Raw genomic sequence first — 26,794 nt, forward strand, 5'->3', positions numbered from 1 at the left:
GAGTTAAAGGATTTAAATCCTGAAATTATTGACTTAATAATCAATCGTATTGCGGATTTGGAAGTGGCCGATTTGAAAAATGAATTTTATATAGACTTGCTAAAAAAGATGAAAAGAAAGAATAAGATTGGAACAAGATTTGAATTCGAAATTGATGACATCATCAATCAGTTAGAAAAAAAGTACGCCGACAGCATTCAGGAATCATGGTGGATCACAGCTTTGCATTGGCTTCACATTTTATAATTATAACAATTGATATTTTTGATTTATGTTCAAACATTGAATAAAATTTCACTGCACCGTTTAAACCACATGTAATTTTTTATTTTTTAAACACACAATAAAAAAATTTAATTTAATTTAGTTGAAAAATTTGGCTGGTAAATTAAGCTAGATATTGATTGTTCACCTGTCATTAAGGCTAAGTAAAAAATCTAGTGGCTAAGTAAAAAATTAAAGTCCTTTTTTTACTTTTATATGACTTGACAAAACTAGAGACCTTGGAACTGAATCTACCTGCGTCCACGAAATTATTATTAGTAAAAAGGCATAACAAACCGTGACCCTCACTGCAGGGTGCCATAGATCTGAACCTAAATTTACCTAGGTCCAAATTTACCGATTTCCAACTTGTATAATGACTGACAAGGACATTGGATATTTTATTGAAAAAAATGTCTATTATAGAACTTTCAAAAAACTACATCTGACAAGGACAAAAACTGAAAAACTGAGGGAAAGAAAACTCTGAATCTTCTCAGTAGAAAATTTTCATTATTCGAGTAGAGTCACACATTTTTCTAACTTCATTATTTAATTTTTTTTTTAAATACTTTTTTAAACGAATAATTTGTATTGTTAATCATTTACAATTAAATATATATAAATTAATCATTTGTTATTTTAGCTAATTTTATAATATGGCTTTTAGAAAAATAATTGTGATGCTTGCCATTAGTGCCTCAAGTGATATTTTCAAAGGTATTGTGGATTTAATAAATTAGTAAATTAACGACTATAAAAGTCTATCTAAATTTAATTGGGCAACTTTCTGTTTATGAAATTGAGAAAATCATTGATTGTCTGAGATATAAATTTTTTTTTAACTTTAAAATATTTTGACATTATTACAACGAATTAAAAAAAATATTTGTTACGTATTGGTATTTTTAATGGATTAATAAATAATATTTGGTAAATTCAAGGAACATATTTTAATATTGAGTAGTACATAAATGTTTTCTTTCATTTTTCATAATTATTATTTCAGTTTTTGCACCATTGACATTTTATTTAAATATTTGTTTTTTTACCTGTTTTAATATTAGTTTTTATTTAAATTTTATCTTCTTAAGCCGTAGTGACAACTTTACCTAAGCAACTCGATATTAAACATCCGTTGAATTTAGCAAATATTGTTAGGAATTGTCTCAGTAAATTATAGTTGCTGACTATCATGGGAATCCTTAATTACTATTAGTCAGGAGATGTTCCCACCTGGTATCATCCCTTCTTAATTTAATAAGTTTATGGGAATTTTTATTTTATAATTTTAAGGAGCTTTATTCTTGCGACGACTTTTGTTATATTCAAATCGTAAAATAATTAAATTCATTTTAAAATAGAATATAAAATTTATTAAATAAAATACAAAATCTATTTAATTTTCAAACAAATAAAAATGACATCAATTTAATATTTCAATAATAAATATAAATAAAATAAATTTCAGTCAAGTTAAAATATAAATTAATCCTGGTGATATTAAATTATTTTCTTTATTATTTTAACCTTCCTAATCCTATAAATATTATTGACTGTGAAATTTCTCCGTGGTGTAGTTTTTCTGTACTTCGAATTTTTATTATTGGATATTCTTCAACTACCATCATCAACTAGGCGACCATCCAGATTCCAGATTGACAGGCTCTCAACATTTATTGGTTTTGGTCCCTCCTAATCCTTTACCCTCCCTGGTGGAAATATTACTCCGGCATTACTCCGTTTTTGGCCCATTTCCGGAGAAATTACTCCACCTTGAGATTGATGGCGGAGAAATTATTCCGGCATAGGATCAGTGAAGGAAAAATTATTCTGGCATGGGTTCGATAAAGGAGAAATTGTTCCGGCATGAGATAAGTGAAAGAGAAAAAACTCCGGCAGCTATATTCATTTATTTTTTAAATTATGCAACTTGATAAAATTTTCAACCATCTTCACTTTTGTTTGTTGAATATAGAACAATTGAAGATTTATGTGAGGAGAATGTCACTGCAGAAGTGTTACTACAGAGAATTTTTTTAACAAAATCAACGATGAGGAGAAATTTTTCCGTCGTTTTTCCGAATGAACTTGGGCGAAGAAACGTTTGGAAATATTTCTCCGAAAAAAAAAACACGTGGAAATACGTGTGAAAAAAACTAATTATACAACGGAGAAATTCTTCCAAAATCAACGGCGAGGAGAAAATTTTTCCCCTCATTTCTCCGCATGGGTCAATTTAGGATATTAAAAAAAATCCCAGATCAGATACCTGCCACAATTTCCGAAAATTTGACTAGACCTGTCAGATTACTTATGACCAATTAAAAGATAAATATGAAGGATATATATAAATTTTTTTTTAGTAATAATCATAAAATAGTTTATAATCCATTTTCGATTGTGAATTGTTTAGAAAATTGTCAATGGTTTTTGTCAATACGATTTTATCGCATCCAAATGAATTTAAAAGAATTTTTAATGAAATAAAAAAACTACCACAGTCGCTTTGGACACACGAGAAGATAATCAACGTGATTTGTTAGTGTCAAACTGTCAATGTATCAAGCCGGATATTTAACTATTTGAGAAATGATGTCAATATGTTCAATAAGCTGGTTAGCTGGTAAATTTGGGGCAAAAATATCCGCTGAAAATTTGCCAGCTACAATATTCAACACATGTCAAAATATAAAGCATTTTGATGTGACTCTGTGGCCAAAAGATGATTCAGCCGATCGCATATTTGCAATGACAATAACTGTCAAAACATAAAAAACTTGGAACATTTGACAATTTGTTGGACGATTACATTACAAATGGCATAATAAAAATAGTTGAATACTGTAAAAATTTAAAAAGCAATATCTCTGGTTCTTTCACTGATCCCATGCCAGAATAATTTTTCCTTCACTGATCCAATGCCAGAAAAAATTCTCCTTTACTGATCCCATGCCGGAGTAATTTCTCCGGAAGTGGGCCAAAAACGGAGTAATGTCGGAGTAATATTTCCACCATGGATTTATACCGGTGTTTTATTTTTTTAGCATTTTTAAGCGGATTTTTTACCGGTAATAAATCATTTTTAACCAAAAAAGGCGGAGCTTACCAGAGCCAATCACCGTTTGCGCGGGTGATTTTAAATATTTTATTTTATCTTCAATGAGGATATATACTAATTAATAGAAGGTTATTGTTTATATATTACATTACTTAATAAGTATATTAGAGAAAATTGTTATTACGAAAGAATTTCATTGTTAAATAATTATTTTAAACAAATAATAAGCTATTGACAAATGAATGGATGTAGCTTACTTATTGATTTATTTAAATTAAATGATAAATTAAAAAAGCTATGAAAAAATTAGCTAAGGAAAGGATGTTGTTGCCTACATGTAACAATATAATTTATATTCAATATGGTCTTTGAACGGACCCATGCATGATATCGATATGCGCATGTGTATAATCATGCGCATCAAAGTGAAAAAAAATATAAACCACCGTAACATGAATTTAAATTAAATTTAAATTAATTAATAATAATTAGTTAATTAAATAATAATAATTAAATTTAAATTAAATAATTTAATCAAATTTAATGAATCTGTAGGAACATTTGTTAGTCACAAGTTTTATTAAGCCCCCTAGTGTTTGCATATCTAGAATCCACTAGAAAAAATCTAGTGACTGCAGCCTTTATGTATGTATACATATAAAATATAAATTATAGATGTGTGTGTTCACTGTTCATAAATCTGTAAATAATAAATATCATATTTTATTTGTGGTGATTTGTGGCAACTCGGCAAGTTGTTAGATACTGTCAAATTGTGTCAAATATATATTTGGAATTTAGAGATAATATGGATATAATTAGTAAACTCTTAACTGCTGAGTTTCCTTTATAAAAATAACTTTTTTTTTTTTTGTTAATTTCTTCGTTTTGTTAGTTAATAATTTTTGTAATTTTATATTAACTTTATAATTACCTCTATATAATATAAAATTAAACAAAAACAAATTTTGTCGTTGTGAGCAAGATCCTTTTTCGCTGTCAAGTGTCAACCTTGTTTGTAAAGAAAAGCGGTTTTGTCATTATTTATTTTCAATCGTGTATATTAAAACTTTAATTATACACAGATATTTTTATTATTTAAAACTAGACTTGATAAGTATTGTGTGTGTTTGATATTTAATTGTATACAATAACTTTTAGTGAAACATCAAATAAAAACAATAAATAAATATTGACATTATTTTGTATATATTTTTGACGTCTAAATTTACATTGATATATTTATGCATGGACATCCGTTGCTGATTTTTTTTTACTGTTAATCTTGAAAAAAAAATGGCCGCTGCATTGACTGTCGAGCAAGAGCAAGTAAGTTTTTGTCATTTACTATATATATTTTGACGTTTGTCGATTTTAATCTTCCAGGAGATTTTTGGAGTAAAGAGAAATATTCGCTTCCTTGTATATCCTTAGATAAATATTCTTTGTATACTTATTTATGTTTTTTTTTGTCCTTCATTGATTAATCATTGATTGCTTTTATATCAATTGTATTATTAATATAAACATTAACAAAGTAAAATCAACTGTTACATGATGTGTCAGTCTAGAAGATACTCAACAAATATCTTTGAAAATAAATTTATAGTTCCAATGATCAGGCTCTTGCTTTCTGCTGAATTGTGAACAATAATTCCAACAAATTATTATTATATTTTTCTATTTGAAAAGCATTTTATTAGGTCTGATAATGAAGCAACTTTTATTGTCCTAACTTTGATACTGTTGTATCCAACAAGACACTATAAAATCCAAATGAAATTGACGTATTTTTTGCATTCAAACTCTTGATGATACCCTCAAGCAAGGAGAGTTTATAGTTTAAAGTAACATACTCACCAAATTACCTTGAAAAATAAATAAAATTCTCCTTTTAATTTTTTTTTAAACCTCATTTTAATTTTCTAGTTTTTAAAAGTAATTTAATTCTGTTTTGGAGTAAATTGGATAGTGTTGTCAAATTGTGATGACTGCTAGTTCAAACTCAATAATTAATTCACTAAATTAAACATATAAACTTCTACTTTTGTTTCTTTTGAAGATAAATATAAACGTCTTAATTGTAAGGAGTTCTATATTCATTCTGAACACGAAGAACACGAATTAGTATTGCAACATTTTCATTCAAGATCATATCTGCAGCTGATAGAATTAAATAATTACTTTTAACACAAATTTTAGTTGGCAAATCAAGACTAGGATATTAGAATCATCAACAAATTCAACAAGCCAGATTTAAAATATTTTTATTTTGTATTTTATTTTAACAAAACATCTTATACACTTGTTGGATTTAAAATAGATTATTGATAAGAGCTTTTTTAAATTAAATAATTAAATATTTTTATTATGATTGTATGATTAATTATTTATTTCTGTATTAGGTAACTAAAAAATTCATAGAAGCAGTTAATAAAAATCAGTCTAGTCCAGTTTCATGGAGTACAGCGGTTAAATTTTTATTGGCAAGAAAATTTGATATATCAAGAGCAATATCATTGTATGAGCAACATGAAGCTACCAGACGTCTCGAAAATCTTTCATCTCTTGTTCCAACACAAGAGCCACTTCGCAGTGAATTGAGAACTGGAAAATTCACAGTATTGGTAATATAATACAATATATAATAAAAAACAATAAAAAATTTCTATTATTTCATTGTAATATATTCTATTCAGATGAACCTGAGATCTAAATATTTTACAAGAAATAAAATAATTTTTTATCTCCAATCAATAGATACGTTATTTTTAATATCAAGATTCCAGTTTTACTAGCTCAATCTTGGTAAGTAACTATCTCAACTGGCCAGTTCATGAATTTTTTTTTTGGCTCATATTTAATAAATGAGAAAATATCATTTTAACTATTAAAATTTTCAGTAAAGTGATGAAAAAATAATTACATTAGTTACAATTGTTTGAAGTTAATTTTTTTTTTTGTTTTTAAATGATTAAATTTTTAAAATTTCTTTAGTATTAATATCTTGATATTATGATTCAATGACTTTTTTTTATGACGAGCTGGCTTCCGACTTCCTGTAACTTAAAATTTACATGACTAATATATCCTGTGATTTGTCATGTGAGTCACGAAAATCATGTCAAATAATTAAATAAAAATAATTATTATTTATCATTTAAAAATTATATTTTTAAAGATTTATAATTTAAAAATTTAATGACAATTATTGATGATAATTTTACAGTTTTTTAAAAACATAAAATTTTTTTTTTTTTTATGTGACAAACAATTACAATAATTTTCTCTATTTTTTCCTTGACTTTCGCAAACTTTCAGCGGCTCTTTAGTAATTCAATTATGCCTTTCAATGACTCCTTATGACTTTCACTAATTTCCCATAGTTTTAGATTTGACTGATTAGTTTTACAAGTAATTTTGAATTACATGTGTCAGTTACATGTTGCAGTATGTTTTTTAAATATTTTGTAAAGAGAAAAAAAGATCTTGTAAATCCTTCACAACATGAAACGGTCATGCAGGAAATGTAGGAATGATTTAGACTGAAAATATAAAAATTATGTAAGAATATAATATCATTTTAATATTGTTCATGCTTGAATGTAATATTTACAAATATTTAACTCATTTTTTTTCTAGTGGATCTATTAAATTTTTACTATGCTAAAAAAAGGTAGATCAAATCGACAGAAATATGATTGAAACAACTGTAATTTTTCTAACAATGTACATTTTTAAATGCTCATCTTTTTAATCTAGTCAAAATAAGATAAAACAATTCTCAGATGGACGTTTAAAAAATATTTTTTCATCACTATTTGTTATTGACATTTTACCAGTTTAATTTGAACTTTGATCTTCGAAACTTTGATGGTAAAAAAGTACTTTGGGTTGAGCTAGACAGCTGAAATTATTGTTGCTTTTGTAAAATGTAAATTTAATTTTCATCTGCAAATCATTATGTACACAAAATCACAAATTTATATAATAATAAATTAGGTTTGAACAAAAAAAAAAAAAACGCAATACAATTTTGTATTTTTTAATTAAACGAGTTTCGATTACGTGTTTCAGCCTTCGAGAGATTCTTCAGGTGCGGCTATTGCTATTTTCACAGCTCATTTGCATATACCACAAGATACATCACACCAGACGACCTTGCAGGTCAGTATTCAACCTGTAAGCATTCATCCTTCCAAGATACTAATATTTCTTAATACTTGAAATCATTTTACTAAAAAACAAACACTAATACAAGCAGGGCTATTTATTGTTGCAATTGACACTTTTTTAAAATCTTGAATAGTCAAATAAATATTCAGTCAGATAAATATCTTGGCTGAAAATTTAGCAAATATATTGATTGTATTACACTATTCCATAATCAATTCACTTGAACAATTGGTGGTAATTTTTTTTTGCAGTTGATGTAGTTAGTAGTAGTTTTGTGTGTTGTTGATGTTGCTACAGTATCTTTGTTGACATAATCACTACAATTATCATATTCATTGTGTCAAAACAAATGACAATGAATAGCTCTTTACTTTTATAAGATAAAATTTATAATTTTTTATTAGTCTGTGAATAAATTTTAAATCACAGCTTAAAAATTGCACCAAGCTTTACATATTCATTAGTATGTCGAATTTTAATGTCTCAATCTGCAAATGTATTTATAATACTAGTTTTTTCTTTACCTCTTTTTTTCATTTTTCTAGTTGAATTTATTTACGTTTTTTTTTTTTCGTTTTTCAGGGTATAGTTTATCAGCTTGATGCTGCATTGGAAAGTGTTGAAACACAACGTCATGGTTTAGTTTTTATTTATGATATGTCAGACAGCAAATATCAGAATTTCGATTACGATTTATCTCAAAAAATTCTCACACTTTTAAAGGTAAATTACTTTAAAAATAATTCATAATTTATTGTTATTTATATATGAAATTTAGTGTTATTTATATTTACTTTAAAACATTGATTTTTAAAATATATTAGTAATGCATGACTGGATTGCTTGAGTGCCGTAAAAGTCGGGCAAAATAGAAGTCGTTTTATATTTGGTAAAACTGTGTGACGCTAAAAATGTAATACGGGAAGAAACATTAACAAAATGCGCAGACTCGTACTTGTCGACACCATACAGTATTCATTTTGTCAGTATAGTGGGATTATCTACATTTTAACAAAGTGCAAAAAATGTTCGAATAAATTTTTAAATATTTTACAAGTACTAGAGCTAAATAAGCTCTTAACTTAATTAAATATGCTGAATTTTTTTAAATCAATCGTTACATATTTTTGATAAATTCATTGTGAATTTAAAAATTAGCCTAGTTTTTTTTTCTGTTATGTTACTCGGTCATTTTCACAGGTGACAAAAAATAAGAATCAAGTGTTATCGATTAAAGAAACCGTCGTCAAGAGTACTATAATATATAAACCTGGATTATTATTTTTTATTTTGTTTATTTGAAAAAAAAATATATTTCAATTACATAGATGATCGCAGGGTCATTGCAAAGATCATTGGTGTTGGTAGAGGTGGAAAATAAATTATTAACACGACAGATACGAGAGATTGATGAGAAAAAAAAAAATTTGTTTCATTACGTACAACTTGAATCAAATGTATACCTGTGACATTGTTGATTACTAGAAAGAAAATAATTTTCATTATTACATAATTATACGTATTTTGATGGTAGATGTATAACTAGTATAATTTTTTTTTTTTCAAAAACAAACTTTTACATTTGTTTTTGACTAATTAAATTGGTCAATGATTCAAAAATTCATCCAAAAATTATCTTAATAAACAAATGAATATTGTAAGCATTTAAATTGTCTTTTTTTTTTTTTTAGTATTTTAACATTAAAAATACGGATTGTACGCGCGTATAAATAACTTTAAATGATACTTCACGAAAAAATTAAATTCGAAATAAATTAGTATAATTTTCATATAAATTTTTAGTCTATTTTTAATGTAAATTTAAATCATTTATAATCTGAAAAGTATGTAAACATAAAATAATGATTTTTGTTATTTTTTATTTAAAACAGGGAGGTTACCCAGCAAAATTAAAAAAAGTGCTTATTGTCACAGCACCTTTGTGGTTTAAAGCACCTTTTAAAATACTTCGACTTTTTGTTAGAGAAAAATTACGTGATCGTGTATTTACTGTTTCATCACCACAATTAACACTTCATATACCACGTGAATCTTTACCAAAACCTCTAGGTGGAACATTGGAAATTCAGCATGAAGACTGGTTGTTGCATTGCTTCAAATCCATGACGAATCGAAGCGGTAGTGAATTTTGTGAGGTACATTAAAATATAAATTTTAAATCTTAAAATTATCAATAAGAATTATTTATAAAATTTATATATTTTTATTTAGGTTAACCCTCATGTGGGTAATCCTTTATCATCAACATTAAAGTCACCAAATAATCAAGAATCTCAAAATAAAAATATAAGCATTCCAACAACACCAACAAGTGAAAAATTTAATATTCAAAATAATAGTGATGTTGAGATAGCAAATAGAGATTGTTGGATAGCAAGTGATGAAGCACCATCACCAATTCAACCTCCATCATCAGCAAGTTCTGGCTTTAGTGATGATGATAGTTTACATGGAGATTTGGGTTTACAAGCAATAACAATTGAACAATTTATTGAAACAATACATACACGTGGTAGAGCTGGTCTTCTTGCTGAGTATGCTGAAATTCGTCAACGTCCACCAGATGGTTCATTTGAAATTGCAAAATTACGTCCAAATCAACCAAAAAATCGTTACAGAGATGTACTCTGTTATGATCATAGTCGTGTATGTTTATCACAAATTAATGATATAAATCAATCTGATTATATAAATGCAAATTTTGTTGATGGTTATAAACAAAAAAATGCATTTATCAGTACACAAGGACCATTACCAAAAACATGTGGTGATTTTTGGAGAATGGTTTGGGAACAACAAACACTTGTTATTGTTATGACAACAAGGTAAAATTTAATTTTTTTATTATATAATTTAAATTGTATAAAAATAAAATTTATAATTGTTTTAAATATTTTTTCAGAGTTATTGAACGTGATTTTACAAAATGCGCGCAATATTGGGGACCTGGACTTGGTGATGAATTTTCAGCTGGTGATTTTACAGTTACAACATTGGAAGTAAATACAAATCCTGATTATACAATATCTATGCTTCTTTTAACTAATGACAAGGTGAGTAAATATTATTTAAATATTGTTTTTTTTTTCATACAATAGTATTATATTTATATTTTTTAAAAATTATTATAGACTGAAGAAACACGAGAAGTTTCTCATATGCTGTATACTGCCTGGCCTGACTATGGAGTGCCACAATCAGCCAAAGCACTTCTTCAATTTTTATCACTTGTCAGACAACAACAAAATAAATTATTAGCAAATAGAGGAGATACTTGGGCTGGTCATCCTCGAGGACCACCAATTGTCGTGCATTGCAGTGCTGGTGTTGGCCGAACAGGTATTTTTTTTTCTTTTAAATTTATACTTTTTTTCATAAAAAATAAACGGTTAATCTTACAAGATAATTATTAATTTTTTAGGAACATTTTGTACATTAGACATTTGCATATCTCGACTTGAAGATACTGGTACTGTTGATATACGTGGTACAGTTGAAAAAATAAGAGCACAACGTGCTTACAGTATTCAAATGCCTGATCAGTATGTATTTTGTCATCGTGCATTAGCAGAGTATGCTTTGTCAAGAGGTTTATTAAGTCAAAAATATCTTGCTATGTTACCACCAACAATTGAAGAAGATGCTGATTAAAATTTACCAAATTTGTATTTAAAAAAAGGAAACGTATTATAAACCAATTGCACTAAGCTCAATTGGACAAATTTATCCTTCAAAATTTTAATGGCCATTGAAGATAGTACATGTTTCAAATAATTCATAACATCTTTGCTACTGTCAATCTATATAATTACTAAAAATTCAAATTGGTAATTATAATAATCATTGCCAATATTTTATTGAAAAGATGCTATAAAATTTTGTATCATGAATCAGTTTGTTTAATTTATTATTTCTTTTATTATTTTACAAATGAGTCATAAATTATTTTTAAAAAAAATTTTATATCTATTCAAATTATTAAAATAAATACAGATGTTTTTTAGATGATTAATTTTTCATGTACTATTTACTATACATAGTCACAAAACTCAGTGTTCATTTTATGAGTGTTCTTCTTCCTTTTTTTTTTTTGAAAAAAAATCAATATAAAATTATTTTATATCTTATTCTCTAGTTTTTAAAATATATCATAATTAAATTTAATTTCTTCGAATAAATGTAATGTGTGATGGTTTTCATGTTTGTCGAAAAAAATAAAATATAAAACAGCCAATTAAAAAAACCAAAAATATATAAAAAAAAAAAAAACATTCGATGCTGTTTTGGCCTTCAACAAATGTTCTAGTCTTACAAAATCAGTAATAATTCAAGAACGTGAAGCGTTTTATTCTCTACTTTTAAATGTACGTTTATTTATATATTTTTTTTTTTTTTATTTTTTATATTAATTTCTAAAATGCAACATTTAATTTTTGGTAAAAAATTGTATACATGTTTTTCATTTTTTAAAAAAATGTTTCACATAAAATTATTGAATCTTGTGTGACCAAAGAGTGTAATAATTTATCAAGATTTTACCAGGCTGATGTATTTTTTAAATAAAATAAAAATTTGTTAAAAATTGTAATTCATTAAATTTATAAATAAGCCGACTGAAAAAAAAAAAATTTCTCAATTAAAATGAGATAAATATTTGTTCAAAAATGTACATGAGTATAAATTAAAATTATTTCCAAATTTTATTAACGCTCTTTCATCAATCATAAACTGTTTTACAGTTTAAAAGATAAAAAAAATTAATTTGTATGTTTCTAGATTTATATTTGAAGAATATATTATATATACTTGAAAATACAAATAAAAAAAAAAAAATGTATATATTCATCAAGAAAAACATCTGAAAAAAATCATTAAAATTAGTGTCGAAAAAAAAAAACTTTATATTATATTCTATAATCTATGAAAAATAAAAAAATTTAACAAAAAAAAAAATATGATTTTCTATTTCCTGGTCAATTAAATTGTTTTTATTTCGAAAAATAATGTTAAAAAATTCAATATTATATAGTTGTTTCGTTGATAATGATTTTTTTATTAGTTTATTTGTTTATTTTAGCATAAAATATGTCGAAACATGATTTGTTCATTGCCATTCAATGATAGTTAATGGCAAATTAACTTATTCTAAAGGTCAGTTTAAAGACATATCGTTGACATCTGAGTGTAACAAAAAAAAAAAAAACAAATAATATCTCAATGGAAAATCGAAAAGAAATTGATATAAAAATTCTTGATGACGATTGCCTTGCTGAAATATTCACCCATTTACCACTTAAAAAAAGAATAGAAATCGAAGAAGGTATGTATGATCTAATTATTATTTTCAATTTGTGTTTGAGTGTAAATAAAAAAAAATGAATAATTGTTACTGTGTTGACCAGTAAGAATGATTCAGAGCCGTATGTAAATTAAGGTGCCTCGAAACGAATGAGCAAGTTTTTTTCTATTTCGAATTGTTTGTGATTGTTTTAACTTGAAATTTCACGAGACAATATTTTTTAGCACATAGGTAATATATTTATTAAAAAGCTTTCAATAGAAATTTTTGTTTTGTTTTACAGTTTGTCAATGGTGGCAAGCTGTAGGTCGAAATTCTTGGCATGATATTAAAAAATTGAAATTTTCGAAATATCAGAACAGTGACATGACACAGGAAGACATTGAACAAATATTATTCAGATGTGGATATTTTTTAAAAAGTTTAGAAATTTGGGACAGATGTTACTCAAGTATATTATTGTCTGTTCAAGCTTATTGTCCAAATCTTGAAAAATTAGTGGTTCAATTTGATGCCTGGAATGGCGAACAACTTGCTAGTATTTTTTCAAATATGAAAAATTTACAACATATAAAATTTGATCTTGGTGGACGTTTTAATTATTTAAGTACACCGTATTATTTCGCTGATGAATTAATCAAAGGAATAAGCGTTATTAATTCTTTAACTCATGTTGAAATTGATCATCGTACAAATATAAAAAATAGCTTATTTTCACTTTTAAATTTAGTTAATTTAAAGTATTTAGATGTTCAACAATTAGATCATGTTAATGATAAATTTTTATTTGGGTAACAATTAGTAATTCAATTAAATAACAATTAGTATATATTAACAAATGGTTTTACGAATAATCAATTACTTACTAATAATATTGTTCTTATTTTAATTGTCAACAAATCATTGTATCATTTATTTAAAAAAATGTGTAAAAAACCATCAAAATTTATAAATATTTCATATGAATTACATATAGAAGATTTTTTTTTCTAAAAATGATGTTAAATTTTTTCTAAACAATTTGTGATATAAATTTTCTAATTAAACATCAATAATTGTTGATGTAAATTGAAAATTTTGAAAAAATAATACATAAAAAATATGAATTACTTATGTTTTTTTATCAGTGTAATAATTTGTTTGAACAAATGGCATTTTTGTAATAATTGCTTCGTAAATTTTTCCTCTAACATCAACTAATACCTTAGATCCAATTTTTCCTTGTTCTGGTGGAACATATCCCATGGCTATGGGTTTTTTTAAAGTTGGACTTCTACCACCAGAAGTTACAGCACCAATAAATTCACCATTTAGTGATAAAATTGGAGTATTTTCTCTTGCTGCTGGACCATTTTCTAATGTCAATCCAATTCTCTTTTTCTCAACACCTTCTTTGATTTGTGATAAGATTTTTTTAGCACCTGGAAAATCACTATTTTGTTTTCGTCGTCGTGCTGAAATAAAAATACATATATTAAATAAACAATTTGTTTTTTTTTTGTGAGTATAAATATATTACCAACAAGCCAACCAAGTCCTGCTTCAATTGGTGTTGTATTTTCATCAATGTCATGTCCATACAAACATAAACCAGCTTCTAATCTCAATGAATCTCTAGCACCAAGACCAGCAAGTTTAACATCAGTTGAATATAAAAATTTTTCAGCTAATATTTTAATATTATTTCCTTGTGAAGATATTTCAAATCCATCTTCTCCAGTATAACCACATCGGCTTATTCTACATTCCATTTTTAATATTTTAGTTTTAACTGAATTCATAAATTTTAATTTTGTCAAATCAATATCAACAAATGATTGAAGTATGCCAGCTGCACTTGGTCCTTGTAAAGCAACAAGTCCATATTCAGATGGATCGAAATGAATCAATGAAATTTGTTTCTCTTGAATTTTATATTCATTCTACAATTAAAAGAGTATAAAATTATGATAATAAAATTAAACTAATTAATGATTTGTCAATTTATTATTTTATTTTAAATCAGTTGTAATTTTTACCTTACGTTTTTCGAAAATTTCCATGTCTTCATTTCTTCTACCAGCATTTGATACAACAAAAAATTTATTCTCACTGTCTTTTGTTATTATAAGATCATCAAGAATTCCACCATTGTCATTAGTAAATACTGTCAAAACAGATGCACCTTGATTGAGATTTTTTAAATCAGCAGTTGTAAGACTTTCTAAATATTCAGCAGCATTATTTCCAGATATTTCTGTTTGAAGCATATGTCCAACGTCAAACAGTGATGCATTTGTTCTAGTATGTTGATGAGAAATTTCAATTGAATCTTCATACTTTAATGGAAGTAAAAAATTCGAAAAATTTACCATTTTTCCTAAACACGTTAAATTTTTTTTTTAATTATAAAAAAAGTAAGTATATAAAAATTTTTAAATTAATATTACCATTATTTTTTACATGAAAATCATACATGCATGTTTTCTTAACTTCAGGTGAATTTGAAGAAATTTTTTTCACTTCAATTCGATTAAATTTGTATGCTCTATTTAATAAGTACCATTGATGACATTTTGTTTTAAACATTTTTCACTGAAATTAAATTTTCTTATGTTAAAAAATATGATGAATTTACAATGAATGTTTTTCACAAACTGATTTATCAAAAAACTTAACACATGTATATTGATTACAAGTTTGATTTATCATTTTATATTTAAAAAAAAATTATAATATAAATTGATATGTGCATGACAGAGGTCATCTACGTATTATCTCACATTTGACGATTATTTTTCAAGTAAACGACCAGCAATAATACGAAAATAAACTGATATTAAATTATTATTTTACTATGTTTTTAAAGTGTAAAATATTTTCGAAATATTTTCATAGAAATTAACGTTTTTAATGATGCAGTTTCTTTTTTTTTTACAATTACTTTTTAATGTTTTTATCAGCAAAGAATTTCGAAGTGAACTTATTAATTTTATTTATAATCAATTTAATTTTTCTCGGAAAATTTAACAAAAAAAAAAATCAACAAAAACAACTTACCACAAAACGATGGGCCTATTTGAAATTTTGTCGGTAAAAAAAATTATTTTACACAATAATATTAATTGAATTTTAATCTTTTTATTGATTGATAATAATAATCACACCAGAATATCGGTTATTTTTCACAGAAATTACCCGAGCATTTGCATTTATACATTTTCGTTTGTCACAAGTATAAAATTTTCACTTATTATTCTTTAAATAAATTCGACTTAGTTTTTTTTTTTTTGTTCTTGTCAAAGATTTTATCTCAATTATTAAATAATGATATTATGATCATGCAATACTCTGAACCGTAGAATGGGAATGAAATTTTAACATTCCGAAAAAATTTAAAGCATAGTGATAGTGAAATTCGAGTAAATAATTAGTATTTCATGGTTAACATATTATTTATCATCATTTATGTAATTTTTTTTACTTTTTAACATCGTAGACTTTGGTTATCACCAACCTCATTTTTTTCCTATCAACCGATTTTTCGTTTTTTTTTCCATCATTAACATTATCTACGATTTTTTATTCTCACATTTTCTTTTTAACGCTTTTAATTTCAGTTTAATAGATAGCTAACATACCAAATTTCATTTCATCTACTTTTTTTTTTTCTCTTATCGTTATTGTATATGTTTTTTTTCTCATAATAATACAGCGAATGGTTTTTAAATTTATATTTCATCTGCACATGGTTAAAAAAAAAAAAAAAACATGGAATTGTGCTGCACATAAATTGGCATTTTCTCTTTTGTGAATTGATTGATCAGATATACTCAGTGCGAATGATAATTAAAATTCAAATCAGACAGAATTATTGTCATTAGAAGTTTGTTACAATTATTGTTTAATATTATATATAAATTCTTCTCTGACATAGAGTTTAATGCATTATTTTTTTTTTCATTTCTGTCACACTTTTATTATTTTGTGCATCGCAGCATTTATCGATCATTTTAACTAAACAAAACAGATATCAATAATAATAATAATAATTATACTATTTACTGAATTGTAAATATTAATAAACAATGATGTTTTAAAACAAATTAATGTACAGTGGAATTAAATAATGTGAAAGCCAAATATATATTTTATCTTTGATAAAGTGCTATACAGCTTTTACCTTCACAATTATATATTAATATTTTTTTGAATTACATTCACTTTATTTATGTGAAAATTAAAAAATAATATATGGATTATTTTTCAATAATCATTTTAATTAACTGGGATGTCTCGACTAGAAATAATAAGATTGTGTAATAATTTATAGCTATTTATTTAAAGTATATTAAGACTTCATGCTGTTTGATTCGTCAGATCGTCTTTCAGTACCAACAGTAAGTAAATTTGAAAATTCCATTTCCAGATGTTGTCGAGCCTAATAAATCATCAAATTATATTAATTAATTATTTATTTTTTAATAATAATAAATTATTTTAATGCAATATTTACTTGAGTATTTTGAGTTGGAATTTGAAGAGTCAAAGCAAATGAATTTGCATCAAAACTCTCGTCCAATGCAATCAATGCTCCATGTACACCTGATTCAGAAAGATGATTTCCATACTCCTGAAAAAAAAATAATACAATTATTTATTAATCTTTTTATATATTAAATAATAGTAGTTTAATTTATTCTCATGATTTTTTTATTGTTACCTTTAAGCCAATCGATTGAACCCATCTAATTACACGTTCATTGCTCCACACTAAAACATCAGCATTTGCACTCTCTGCCATTCTTCTTCTATCCTCAAGTTGTTGTCTATCAAAGTTCAGTCTTTTTAAACATGATATACCATACTGAAGACTAGTTCTGTGAAAACTATCAACCATTCTTAATTGTCCACGAAGATCTTTTTTAGTAAGATGATCAAGCATACGAGCATCAACAAGGCACTCCATGAAAGTTGATCGATATTGAGGTAATCCCAAACTTGGTAACCAAACATTACCAATCCATTCATGATTCATGTCACCAAATGCTAAAGTTGTACGTGAAGTTTTTGGAGCAGATGGACTTGTTAATGATACCATTTCTTGTATTGCTAAACGAAGTTTTAGCCGATGAAGTGGATTACTAATACCAATTTCACGTTGAATTTCAGTATCACTTAATGCACTCATAATAGCTCCACTTTTAACATTAGCACGACAAGCAGCAACATACCAAGCTGGCATTCCTACCCATAATTCTAACCACGCTACTATTGTTGGTCCATTCCAAAGTGCAAATGGTGTTCCTGCTTTCATTGCTTCACCCAAAAGCTCATGTCTTGATAAATCCAGCATACTATTTAATATAAAAATACATAAAATTATACTCATGACACTTATGACACTTGTTATTTTTTAATTTATAAAAAGACACGTTCATTTTTCATTATTTATAGGTATTAATTTTAGTGCTAATATATTTATACAATACCTTTTCTTTTTCCTTCGATCAAAATCACTTTTGCCACTAAGTGTACCAGGTAAAGAAATATTATCACCGTAATCAGAATCCATTGTATTAGGGCCACCCATTCCTGGTACATCACCAGGCATTGCTGTATCTTTACCTTTTATCTTAAATTAAAAAAAAATATATATATATACAATGTATTGATATAATTTATCAAGTTTGTTAAGAAAATAATAATAATTTATTTTTAATTTACCTTTTCTTTTTTACTGAAAAATCTTCCAAGGCTACTTTTAATTCCTTTTTTCTTTTGTGCTGCTGCAACTGCTGCTGCTGTTGCTGGACTCATTGTAACTTGCATATGTTGTAAATGTAAACTTGACAATTGACCGATTGGAAGTCCCATACTGGCCAAATGATTTTGATGCAAACTGTCTTGGCTACTGTGGCGTGAAGACAACGGTGAAGGAGGAGTAGTTCCAGAATTCATTGTGTCGTTGTTGTGATGCCCATGCCTGTTTGCATGGAGGCACTAATCTAATCTCTATTTTTCTACTATAATTACTATCTATCTATCTAATTTAATCTTGACTTTGATCAGCAAGAATTATCATTGCTTTGGACATGCATGACCAAGGAAAATAAAAAGTTGACCGGATTGAAAATTTGTCTTTCAAGTTCAATCAAAGCTCTTGTTAAATATCATTTATGTCAATCAAAAGTTATTATGATTTTTTTTGGATATACAGCTTAAAAATTTTCTTTACAAAAAAAATTGTACAAGCTTTTTTATTAGTTGATACTATTGAAGCAAAATTACATGAGTTTACTTGGCTTGTTCTACACTTTACTTCAAGAAGAAATATAAAAAAAAGTAGGGATGCAATTAATTATTTAATTGACAAGATAAGTTATTAATTGAACGATTAAATTGGTCAAAATAATACAAGCTTCCCAGGATTATAACAGTCCATTTTTTTATAAGCAATGAGTATCTTTCTTCACAAGGAAAATCGAATTGGCGGATTCTTTATTCAAGGTGTCTATTGATTCATCAAGAATAATATACTTTTTTACCAATTACATTAACTTCAACATGAGTAAATTTTCTTTCCCATGTTGGGTTATTAAGCTACATTATTTACATATAGCGGAACAAGTTTTTTATGATTCAATTGTGAGTAATAAGTAAGCATTTAAAATTTTATTGTTCACTAGACACCCTGATTTATTGAATAAATCTCAAATTGAAAAACTCATAGTGAAGAATGAAATGAAAAAAATTTAAACACTTGTACTGAATTACCCGGGAGTATATTAAAATTCAGACTATTATTAAATCAAAGACAAATTTTACATGAAAAACTAATTGTTAATTCATTTGTTTTTTTTTTACATCCATCTGTCAGTTTGAGATTTATTCAACAATGGGACTGGTTTAAATCTAACAATAGAGAAAGAGAGAGACAGGATCTTTGGCTGGAGGGTGTCAAAATATGCTGTGATTGATTTATTTCGTTATAAAAAACGACATCCTGTGATTGTGACACTTGATATAATAAATTATAATGACAATGATTATTCAACATATATTGACAAACTCCAGGAACCATACTCATCAACAAGAAAACCCTTTTGTTAATTTTTGAGTTTAAATTAGTCTTATCACTAATGGTGTGGTGTACTTTCAACATATCAACTAGCAATTTAGAATGTTATTGTTGCTTAAAAATATATTTAATAAATGATAGTTAACCTGTGTGCTGAGAAACCACTTGGAAATCCACTTTGACCAGTACGCCTTGATTTAGATAAAAAGAAACAAAAAACAAAACAAATTTAGTAATTAGCAGTAGAAAAATTTTAATGTGTAAAATTGAGGAACAAAATTTACCTTCTTAGTTCTTCTTGACTATGTGCTAAGGCTTGAACAACACGTTCAAGTCTCAATGATCTTGCTGTTAATGGTGACACTGCTTCACTTCCTCCACTTCCACCGCCACCACTGTCTCTTTCACTAACTGAATGTAATTCCTCACCCGACAACTGCAACTGCCACAGGCAGAATTTTTACTTTTGTCATTTTTTATTTAAGAATTATTTACATATTATGTAGCAAAGAATAAAACGAGTTAAACTTTCTCGTGTTAAATTTTGTTAAAAATAATAATAATATGTAAACAATGCTTATTAATCAATAGAACATTTTTATTATTCGATAATTTATCAACTATCAATTCAGTAAAAAACTTGAGAAAAAAAATAAATAATTATTTCTAAGAAATTTCTGGATCGACGATTTATATTAGTAACGTAGTTCCTGAATGAATATGCAGAGTTTTAACACTTCGATATGACTTGTAAAACGAATTTCAAATATTTATATAAAAAACTTTTGTTTCTTGCTGCTTTGGGTTGGAATAAACGACTTTAAAACGATTTAAAACGATAAAAACAAATAACGAAATAATAACTGACAACTATCAAAGAGATTAAACCGAAATATGAACCGATAAATTGAAATAATATCAACAATATTCATTTAATAATTCACTCATTGAACTTGTCAATGAGTAAAGAAAAAAAAGAAAAATTAATAAAAACAATTAAACAAACGAACCTGGCTTGCAGGTAAGGATTCAGACAGTTGTCCTGGGCTAACCAATGACGCTGCATACTGATGGAGATGAGCAGGTGACATTGAGGCCGGTGCCTAAAAAAACGGAATTTGATATTCCAATTTTCTATACACTTTTTGTTTTTTTATTTGAAATAAGTTTGTGTGTTTATGTTGAAGCGTTAGTGTTTCACTAAATCATTCCATTCTATTCGCGTTATTATTAAATAATTCAAGATGTTTAAAGAATTATTGGAAAATCGAAATAACGAAAATAGTTTAGCATAAAAATATATGAACGTTATGCAAATAAAATGAGCACGTATATATAAATAAACCGTTCAAGATCATGCCCGAATTATTAATTTGTATGTAAGTTTGTCTATAAATTGTTTCTTGGTATGTTAAATTATGTTTGATTATTGAAAAATAAATTTCTTACCGTGTGATATTTATGAAGATAATCTCTGTTTGGACTATGATGAGATTTTGGTGTAGATCTTCCACTAAGTGGTGGTGAAGTACGTTCTAAACTTCGACCTCTTGTTAATAAATTCATATGTTCTAAACTTCCAACTCTTGATTCAAGTTCTTCAGCTCTTGCTTCAGTGCTTTGTTTTTTTCTTGTATCAATCTAATTTCTATATTAATTGCATCTAATTGTTCTTGTAGCATCATTGCAAGTGTTTGTGCATCAGTATGACCAGATGGACTAATAACATCAGCAGCTGAACTGAAAATACTTTCATTATCACCATCACCCTCAGCATCACTTGATACATCAAATGCTTGTTGTACATTTGCTAATACATGAGCTTGTTGAAGTTTTTCCCATTCTTGTTCAGCAAGTGTTCTTGCAACATAACCTTTTGCTGAATCATCATCAATTAATCTTTTTGTTGATCTTCTTGGTAATGAATGTGTATCAAAACTACTGTGACTAGCACTTCTTGATGATGTTGGATCAATTGCATTTGGTGATAAACTTCTTGTTAATGCATCCGTTTGTTGTATATTAAATGCAATTTCTTGTTGTAACATTTGACGTTTTACATTGTCAATTTCTAAACGTGTTTTTCCTAATTCTTTTAATATTTCTGATTTTTCATTTTGTAAATCTTCAGCAATTTTCCTTGTTTTATCTAGCTCTTGTGTTAGTGCATTTTTTTCTTCTAATGCATGCATTCTTTCTTTCAAATGTACTTGTAGTCTTTCATTTGATTCTGCAAAGTTATAAAATATTTTTAAAATTACAATAATTCAATGTTGTTTTATTTAAAATTATTTATTTTACCTGAAAGAAGTTTGTCAACTGTTGAACTTAAACGTGTATTGTGATCTTCATTCATTTTTAAACGTTGATTTAAACGCATTAATTCAGCATTTTTTTCTTCAAGTTGACCTTCCAGTCTTTGAATTCTGTCTTCTGCACTACCATGTCGTTCTTGTACCTGCTTATTGAAAATTAACTTTTATTCATATATTTAAAAAAAAAATATTCAACGTTCATTTCAATTTGACATTTATCAAATCCCTAATTTATTTTATTATATTGCTTATAATGTTAGACATGTACTCTCATAATCATACGTGTCATCCGGGAATTTTTAAATTTATTTCCAAATGGCACGTGTGCCGAATTTATTCTGTCAACTTTTAGCGTTACGTCAATCACTATTAAGATCACTTTTTCGTCCGTCTGTAACTTTTATTTTGTTGGATAATTTTTAGATCTTTATTATTGATCTTTTAGTCGATGGTATATTTTTTTTTCTAGTCATAAAAAAAAAACCAGGGAAATCGAAAATTAATTTTTTTATAAAAAGGCAACAGTTTGTCAAAGTAAGTCTTTTTTTTTTGTGTTTCGTCTGTTAGGGTCTAGTTGCAACAACCACCAGTTAAGAAAATTGATTCCAAGTCTGAATTAAATTTACCAATAATTTAAAATTGAAAAATTTGCTTTAAATTTTAGTTATTTACACATGAAAATGACAGAAAATATGTCGTATTTTTTGTGCATGCGTAAAAAAAAAACATCAATGTAACACTTAGTAATTTGCACTTGAATTGAAATAACATTTAATAAAAATTTGTTATGTTTGCTTGTTTAAAAAAATAGTTTACAAAGTAAATCTATTGGCATTAAGCTGGAAAAAGAAAAAATAGCTTTAAATCAAAGAAAAATTCCAATAGAAATAAATGAGTAAAAAATTTGAAAATATTAAAATGTTTTGATAACAAAATATTGGAAAAAAGAGGTTGATGATAAATTTAATAGCAAAATGCAACTGTTATGTTGTGGTTGAATGTCATGTTCAGTTTTTGTTTGTGATTCCCTGCGTACCTGATTGGGCCTCCTCACCTGGGTCAGTGTCTCCATTCTTGCTTTTAATTGTTCTTCAATTTCTGGCATTTTTGAAAATTGTGCCAACTTCTGCTCGGCAAGTTCCAATTTTTCTTGAATCGCTGATATTTTTTCTTCTTGGAGCTTTAATATTTCAACAAAATTAAAAAATTAATATTTGTACAAATTAGTTTTGAAAAAATAAATAATAATTTTTACTTTGAGTTGAGCTTCTTTATGCTGTAATTCTTGCTCTAATTTTTCATTTAAATCATGTAAACTTGTTGATTCACGTTGAGCATTTAAATATCTTTTTTCCAAAGTTGCTATTCTTTCTTCTTGATCTTCTTTTTGAGCAACATTTTCACGAAGATCTCTTTGTAATTTAACATTTGTATCTTGGGTTTTTACTAGCTCTTTTTGTGCCTTTGAAAGTGTTTCTTCCAGCTCAGAAACTCGTCCACCAAGATCACTGGCTCTCCGCTGCCATGCAGTAAGTTCAGAATTCTAAAAAAATTATATTTTTTTTTATTTAATTAATTGTGTGATAAATTTATAGAAATATATGTTTAACAAAATTTGTGAGCTTTACCTTAGTCGTGTGAATATCATCAGATTGACCATTTTCTTTTGGCCTTTCATCTAGATTCTTTGGTGGATGCCCGCTTATTTTATATTGTTGAAGCTAAAATAAATGAATTAATAATCAATTATTGAACTTGACCATTATTGATGATTGAAAATTTTATATTAAAAAAAAATTTAACCTCTTCCTTGGTACGTGAAAGCTCTTCCTCTAAGGTAGTGTTACGTTCCAATGCCATTTTCAATCGCTCTCTCACCTTGAAAATAATAAAAATAATAAATTTTTTTTTAAAACAAAATATTCTCTTAATTATCATTAAATTATTGAAAATATTTAAAATCAGACTTTTTCATCCAGTGCCTTATGATGCTCAAAAAGACTCTTTAGAGCTTTGAGAACTTCAACTTCAGATGATACTCCAGATTGTGCAGCAGCTTGTCTCTTGACAACTGTCATTCTCAATGATCGTTCGTGACGTGAAACAAGACATTCAAGATGTTCAAGTAATAACTAAAAATACGAATAAATAAACATTGAATTATTTTATTATAATATTTATCCTGATGAAAATAATTTCATGTAAATATTTTTTAAATTTACATTATTGTCAGGCTAAAAGTAAAGAAGAAATTTATTTTTTTTCTTCAACAAAAGTAAATAAATATTAAGCAATTGTTTGGAAAAAATTATGCATCTTTTTATTTTTTATTGTAGAATGATTAAATGTAAAAAATCATGAGTTTAGAAACGCCTGTCTTCTCATTATCTACAAGTACTCACGCCCTTTTCACCTCATTTTTTAGTTTGTACATTCAACAGCATGAAAAAATGAGATAAATTGGATACATTTATTCATCTTCAACACAAGATTATGTTTACTTTTAGTCTGACAATATATTTTCATTGTCAAAATTAAATAAATTGAATGAAAAATTTGTCTTTTTCAATAATAATTTGTTAATAAACATACCCGAGTATTATTACGTTCTGCTTTTAATTCTGAGATTTCTTCTTCACGTTCAAGAATGCTTTCACGAGCAGAAGATAATTCTTTCGTGAGTGAAGAAAATTCCTGTAACAAATTTGTAAAATATACATTACATCTTTTTTTTTTTTTGGGAAACATAAAACATACATATTATTTTTGTAAATGACAAACTAGGTACACGCCTAGATATTCATTCAATGAATAAATAAATTATGCAGTTATTTTAACAATGTGCTAATTCAATGTGGTACCACCCACATAGAAACTTTGACTATCCAATAATTCTCTTGTTATCTATCATGTTTGTACATATTACCTTTGATTTTAAACAATAGTAAGTGCTTTTACCACATACGCTAGCGCTTGTTGCGACATTTTTGTTTTTTTTTTATTGTTCATGAAAGACAGTGTCTAACACACTTGGAAAATGTAATTTTAAATTACCATTTCCCCCTGAATATTGAACATTAATTTTGTTTTTATACATGCCATTTAAACAACAATTAAAATAATAAAATACAATCAAAAATATATATGATGAAAGTAACACTTGACACATGTAACAATAATAAACATAAAAACTTGTTTACCTCTGACATTTGTATATCCAAGTTTATTATGCAAATAACAATAAATAAAATTACCTGAGGAATATTAGCATTAAGTTGTCGATTAAGAGCATCACGTTCTTTTTCAACATCTTGAAGTCTTCCTTCAGCATCTTGAAGTCTTTCTTGACTTTCACGCAATGAATCCATGAGCTTATCTCGCTCATCGAGCATTGACACCATGAGTTGCTCAAAATTTGCATCTTCACCAGAAAATTGTGAACTTCTTTGGCTAATACTGTCTTCAGCAATTGTTGGCATTACATCACACATCATATTCCACATGATATTATAACTTACTTATCACTCAATCACAATAAACACACACATTCACTACTTGATATTTTTTTTTAATTATTAAAACACTTTGATTGACATTTTCTTTTTTTTGGTTATTTATTTATTATTTTATTTATCAATCATTTACTTGAAAAAAAATTCAAAATATTTTTTTTATTGTTGTTATTTTGATAAATATTCATCGCTATTCGTTCCATGGATGCTTTTAAATTTATTTATTATTGATAATTTATATGTGTATATATAAGTATACCGGTGAAAAAACTTGTGCAGCTCCTATTGATATCTACGTTATCATCATTTCACTGTAACACATAACATCCATGATTACAACATAACATCCATAATGTTTATTCTATAGACACACTTAAGGCAATATAAATTAATTATCAAAATAATAATAATAAACTTACATAAACAAAAAAAAAAAACAATTAATAACAAACTTTTTTTTTTGGAAAAATAAATTTTCTTCAGTCGTCAAATGTTGATGTGTTATCAATTAAAAAAAAAAAAAAAAAATGTTTTTTTGTTATTGTTACATATTACACTATTATGAAACTTATAGAAAAATATATTTATTATGAGATTAAGGGACAAAATTTATTTGTATGAAAAATGGTTGTAATGGTTTTAGAAATTTTTTTTTTTTTTTTTCTGTTTTATAATTTATTAGATAAATATTTATTTTAATATATTATTAACCAATAATTTAATTTGTATTAAGTATGATATTTTTTTATTATTATTTTTAATTTTCACGATATTAAAAAAATTCTAAATAAGTGAAAAAAAAAACACCAAACTGACACACCTACGACTATTACTACTGCCCAGTTTTTCTACTGTATGCTACTGTACTATACTCCAGTTCCAATAACGACGCCATTTTGTAATGTGACGTCAGGATTATAACTTGCTTTCCGAGTTGTCACGAAAATACACGAATTTAATCGAAAGGATACTTATCTTACACATGTTGTTTACAGCGGAAATTTAAAACGTTTATTTTTATTTTTAATCAGCTTTATGATCATGTCATTATCAGTTTTTACGTTTAATATTTTATCATGAAATTTG

The 26,794-nt window shown here is 26.4% G+C and overlaps 3 protein-coding genes across 5 annotated transcripts; 1 reads left to right on the top strand and 2 right to left on the bottom strand.

Annotated features, from left to right (window-relative positions):
• Positions 1-4,012: 4,012 nt before the first annotated feature.
• On the top strand, positions 4,013-12,475 carry LOC122847857 (tyrosine-protein phosphatase non-receptor type 9-like). Of its 3 annotated transcripts, none has more exons than XM_044145717.1 (9): positions 4,013-4,654; positions 5,731-5,952; positions 7,403-7,507; positions 8,084-8,224; positions 9,394-9,657; positions 9,734-10,347; positions 10,425-10,575; positions 10,654-10,861; positions 10,944-12,475. In XM_044145717.1, exons 1-9 carry the CDS (start codon positions 4,622-4,624, stop codon positions 11,171-11,173), a joined length of 1,968 nt encoding a protein of 655 aa, XP_044001652.1. In that variant the 5' UTR covers positions 4,013-4,621; the 3' UTR covers positions 11,174-12,475. The 3 variants fall into 3 exon arrangements, with proteins under 3 accessions (XP_044001652.1, XP_044001659.1, XP_044001667.1); XM_044145724.1 differs by having other exon boundaries at positions 7,403-7,492; XM_044145732.1 differs by lacking the exons at positions 4,013-4,654; positions 5,731-5,952; positions 7,403-7,507; positions 8,084-8,224 and adding an exon at positions 8,458-8,958.
• A 1,209-nt stretch (positions 12,476-13,684) lies between these two features.
• On the bottom strand, positions 13,685-15,459 carry LOC122847881 (aminomethyltransferase, mitochondrial-like). Its single transcript, XM_044145743.1, has 4 exons — positions 15,251-15,459; positions 14,840-15,180; positions 14,341-14,743; positions 13,685-14,275 (listed from the first exon to the last, which is right to left on the bottom strand). The coding sequence occupies exons 1-4, from the start codon at positions 15,387-15,389 to the stop codon at positions 13,932-13,934; spliced, it is 1,227 nt and encodes a 408-aa protein (XP_044001678.1). The 5' UTR covers positions 15,390-15,459; the 3' UTR covers positions 13,685-13,931.
• Positions 15,460-15,919: 460 nt separating this feature from the next.
• On the bottom strand, positions 15,920-26,683 carry LOC122847893 (liprin-alpha-1-like). The gene is given in 18 exon segments (XM_044145754.1): positions 15,920-17,241; positions 17,317-17,433; positions 17,524-18,157; positions 18,293-18,435; positions 18,528-18,786; positions 20,028-20,072; positions 20,166-20,323; positions 20,892-20,984; positions 21,331-21,509; positions 21,512-22,111; positions 22,183-22,342; positions 23,233-23,376; positions 23,452-23,739; positions 23,825-23,917; positions 24,000-24,074; positions 24,164-24,328; positions 24,789-24,890; positions 25,451-26,683. Coding segments are annotated over 18 exon segments (3,594 nt in total). The 5' UTR covers positions 25,700-26,683; the 3' UTR covers positions 15,920-17,151.
• Between the last annotated feature and the right edge of the window lie 111 nt (positions 26,684-26,794).

This window comes from Aphidius gifuensis, linkage group LG1 (genome assembly GCF_014905175.1).
Source record: "Aphidius gifuensis isolate YNYX2018 linkage group LG1, ASM1490517v1, whole genome shotgun sequence".
NCBI lineage: Eukaryota > Metazoa > Arthropoda > Insecta > Hymenoptera > Braconidae > Aphidius > Aphidius gifuensis.

What these genes read in the sequence shown, in the direction of transcription:
- LOC122847857 (XM_044145717.1), top strand. Translation starts at nt 4,622, where the DNA reads ATGGCCGCTGCATTGACTGTCGAGCAAGAGCAA. An exon ending in AAATTCTCACACTTTTAAAG is followed by an intron (nt 8,225 to 9,393) that starts GTAAATTACTTT and finishes TATTTAAAACAG; the next exon opens with GGAGGTTACCCAGCAAAATT. An exon ending in TTCTTTTAACTAATGACAAG is followed by an intron (nt 10,576 to 10,653) that starts GTGAGTAAATAT and finishes AAATTATTATAG; the next exon opens with ACTGAAGAAACACGAGAAGT.
- LOC122847881 (XM_044145743.1), bottom strand. Translation starts at nt 15,389, where the DNA reads ATGTTTAAAACAAAATGTCATCAATGGTACTTATTAAATAGAGCATAC. An exon ending in TTTTCATGTAAAAAATAATG is followed by an intron (nt 15,181 to 15,250) that starts GTAATATTAATT and finishes TAACGTGTTTAG; the next exon opens with GAAAAATGGTAAATTTTTCG. An exon ending in AGGACTTGGTTGGCTTGTTG is followed by an intron (nt 14,276 to 14,340) that starts GTAATATATTTA and finishes TTTTTATTTCAG; the next exon opens with CACGACGACGAAAACAAAAT.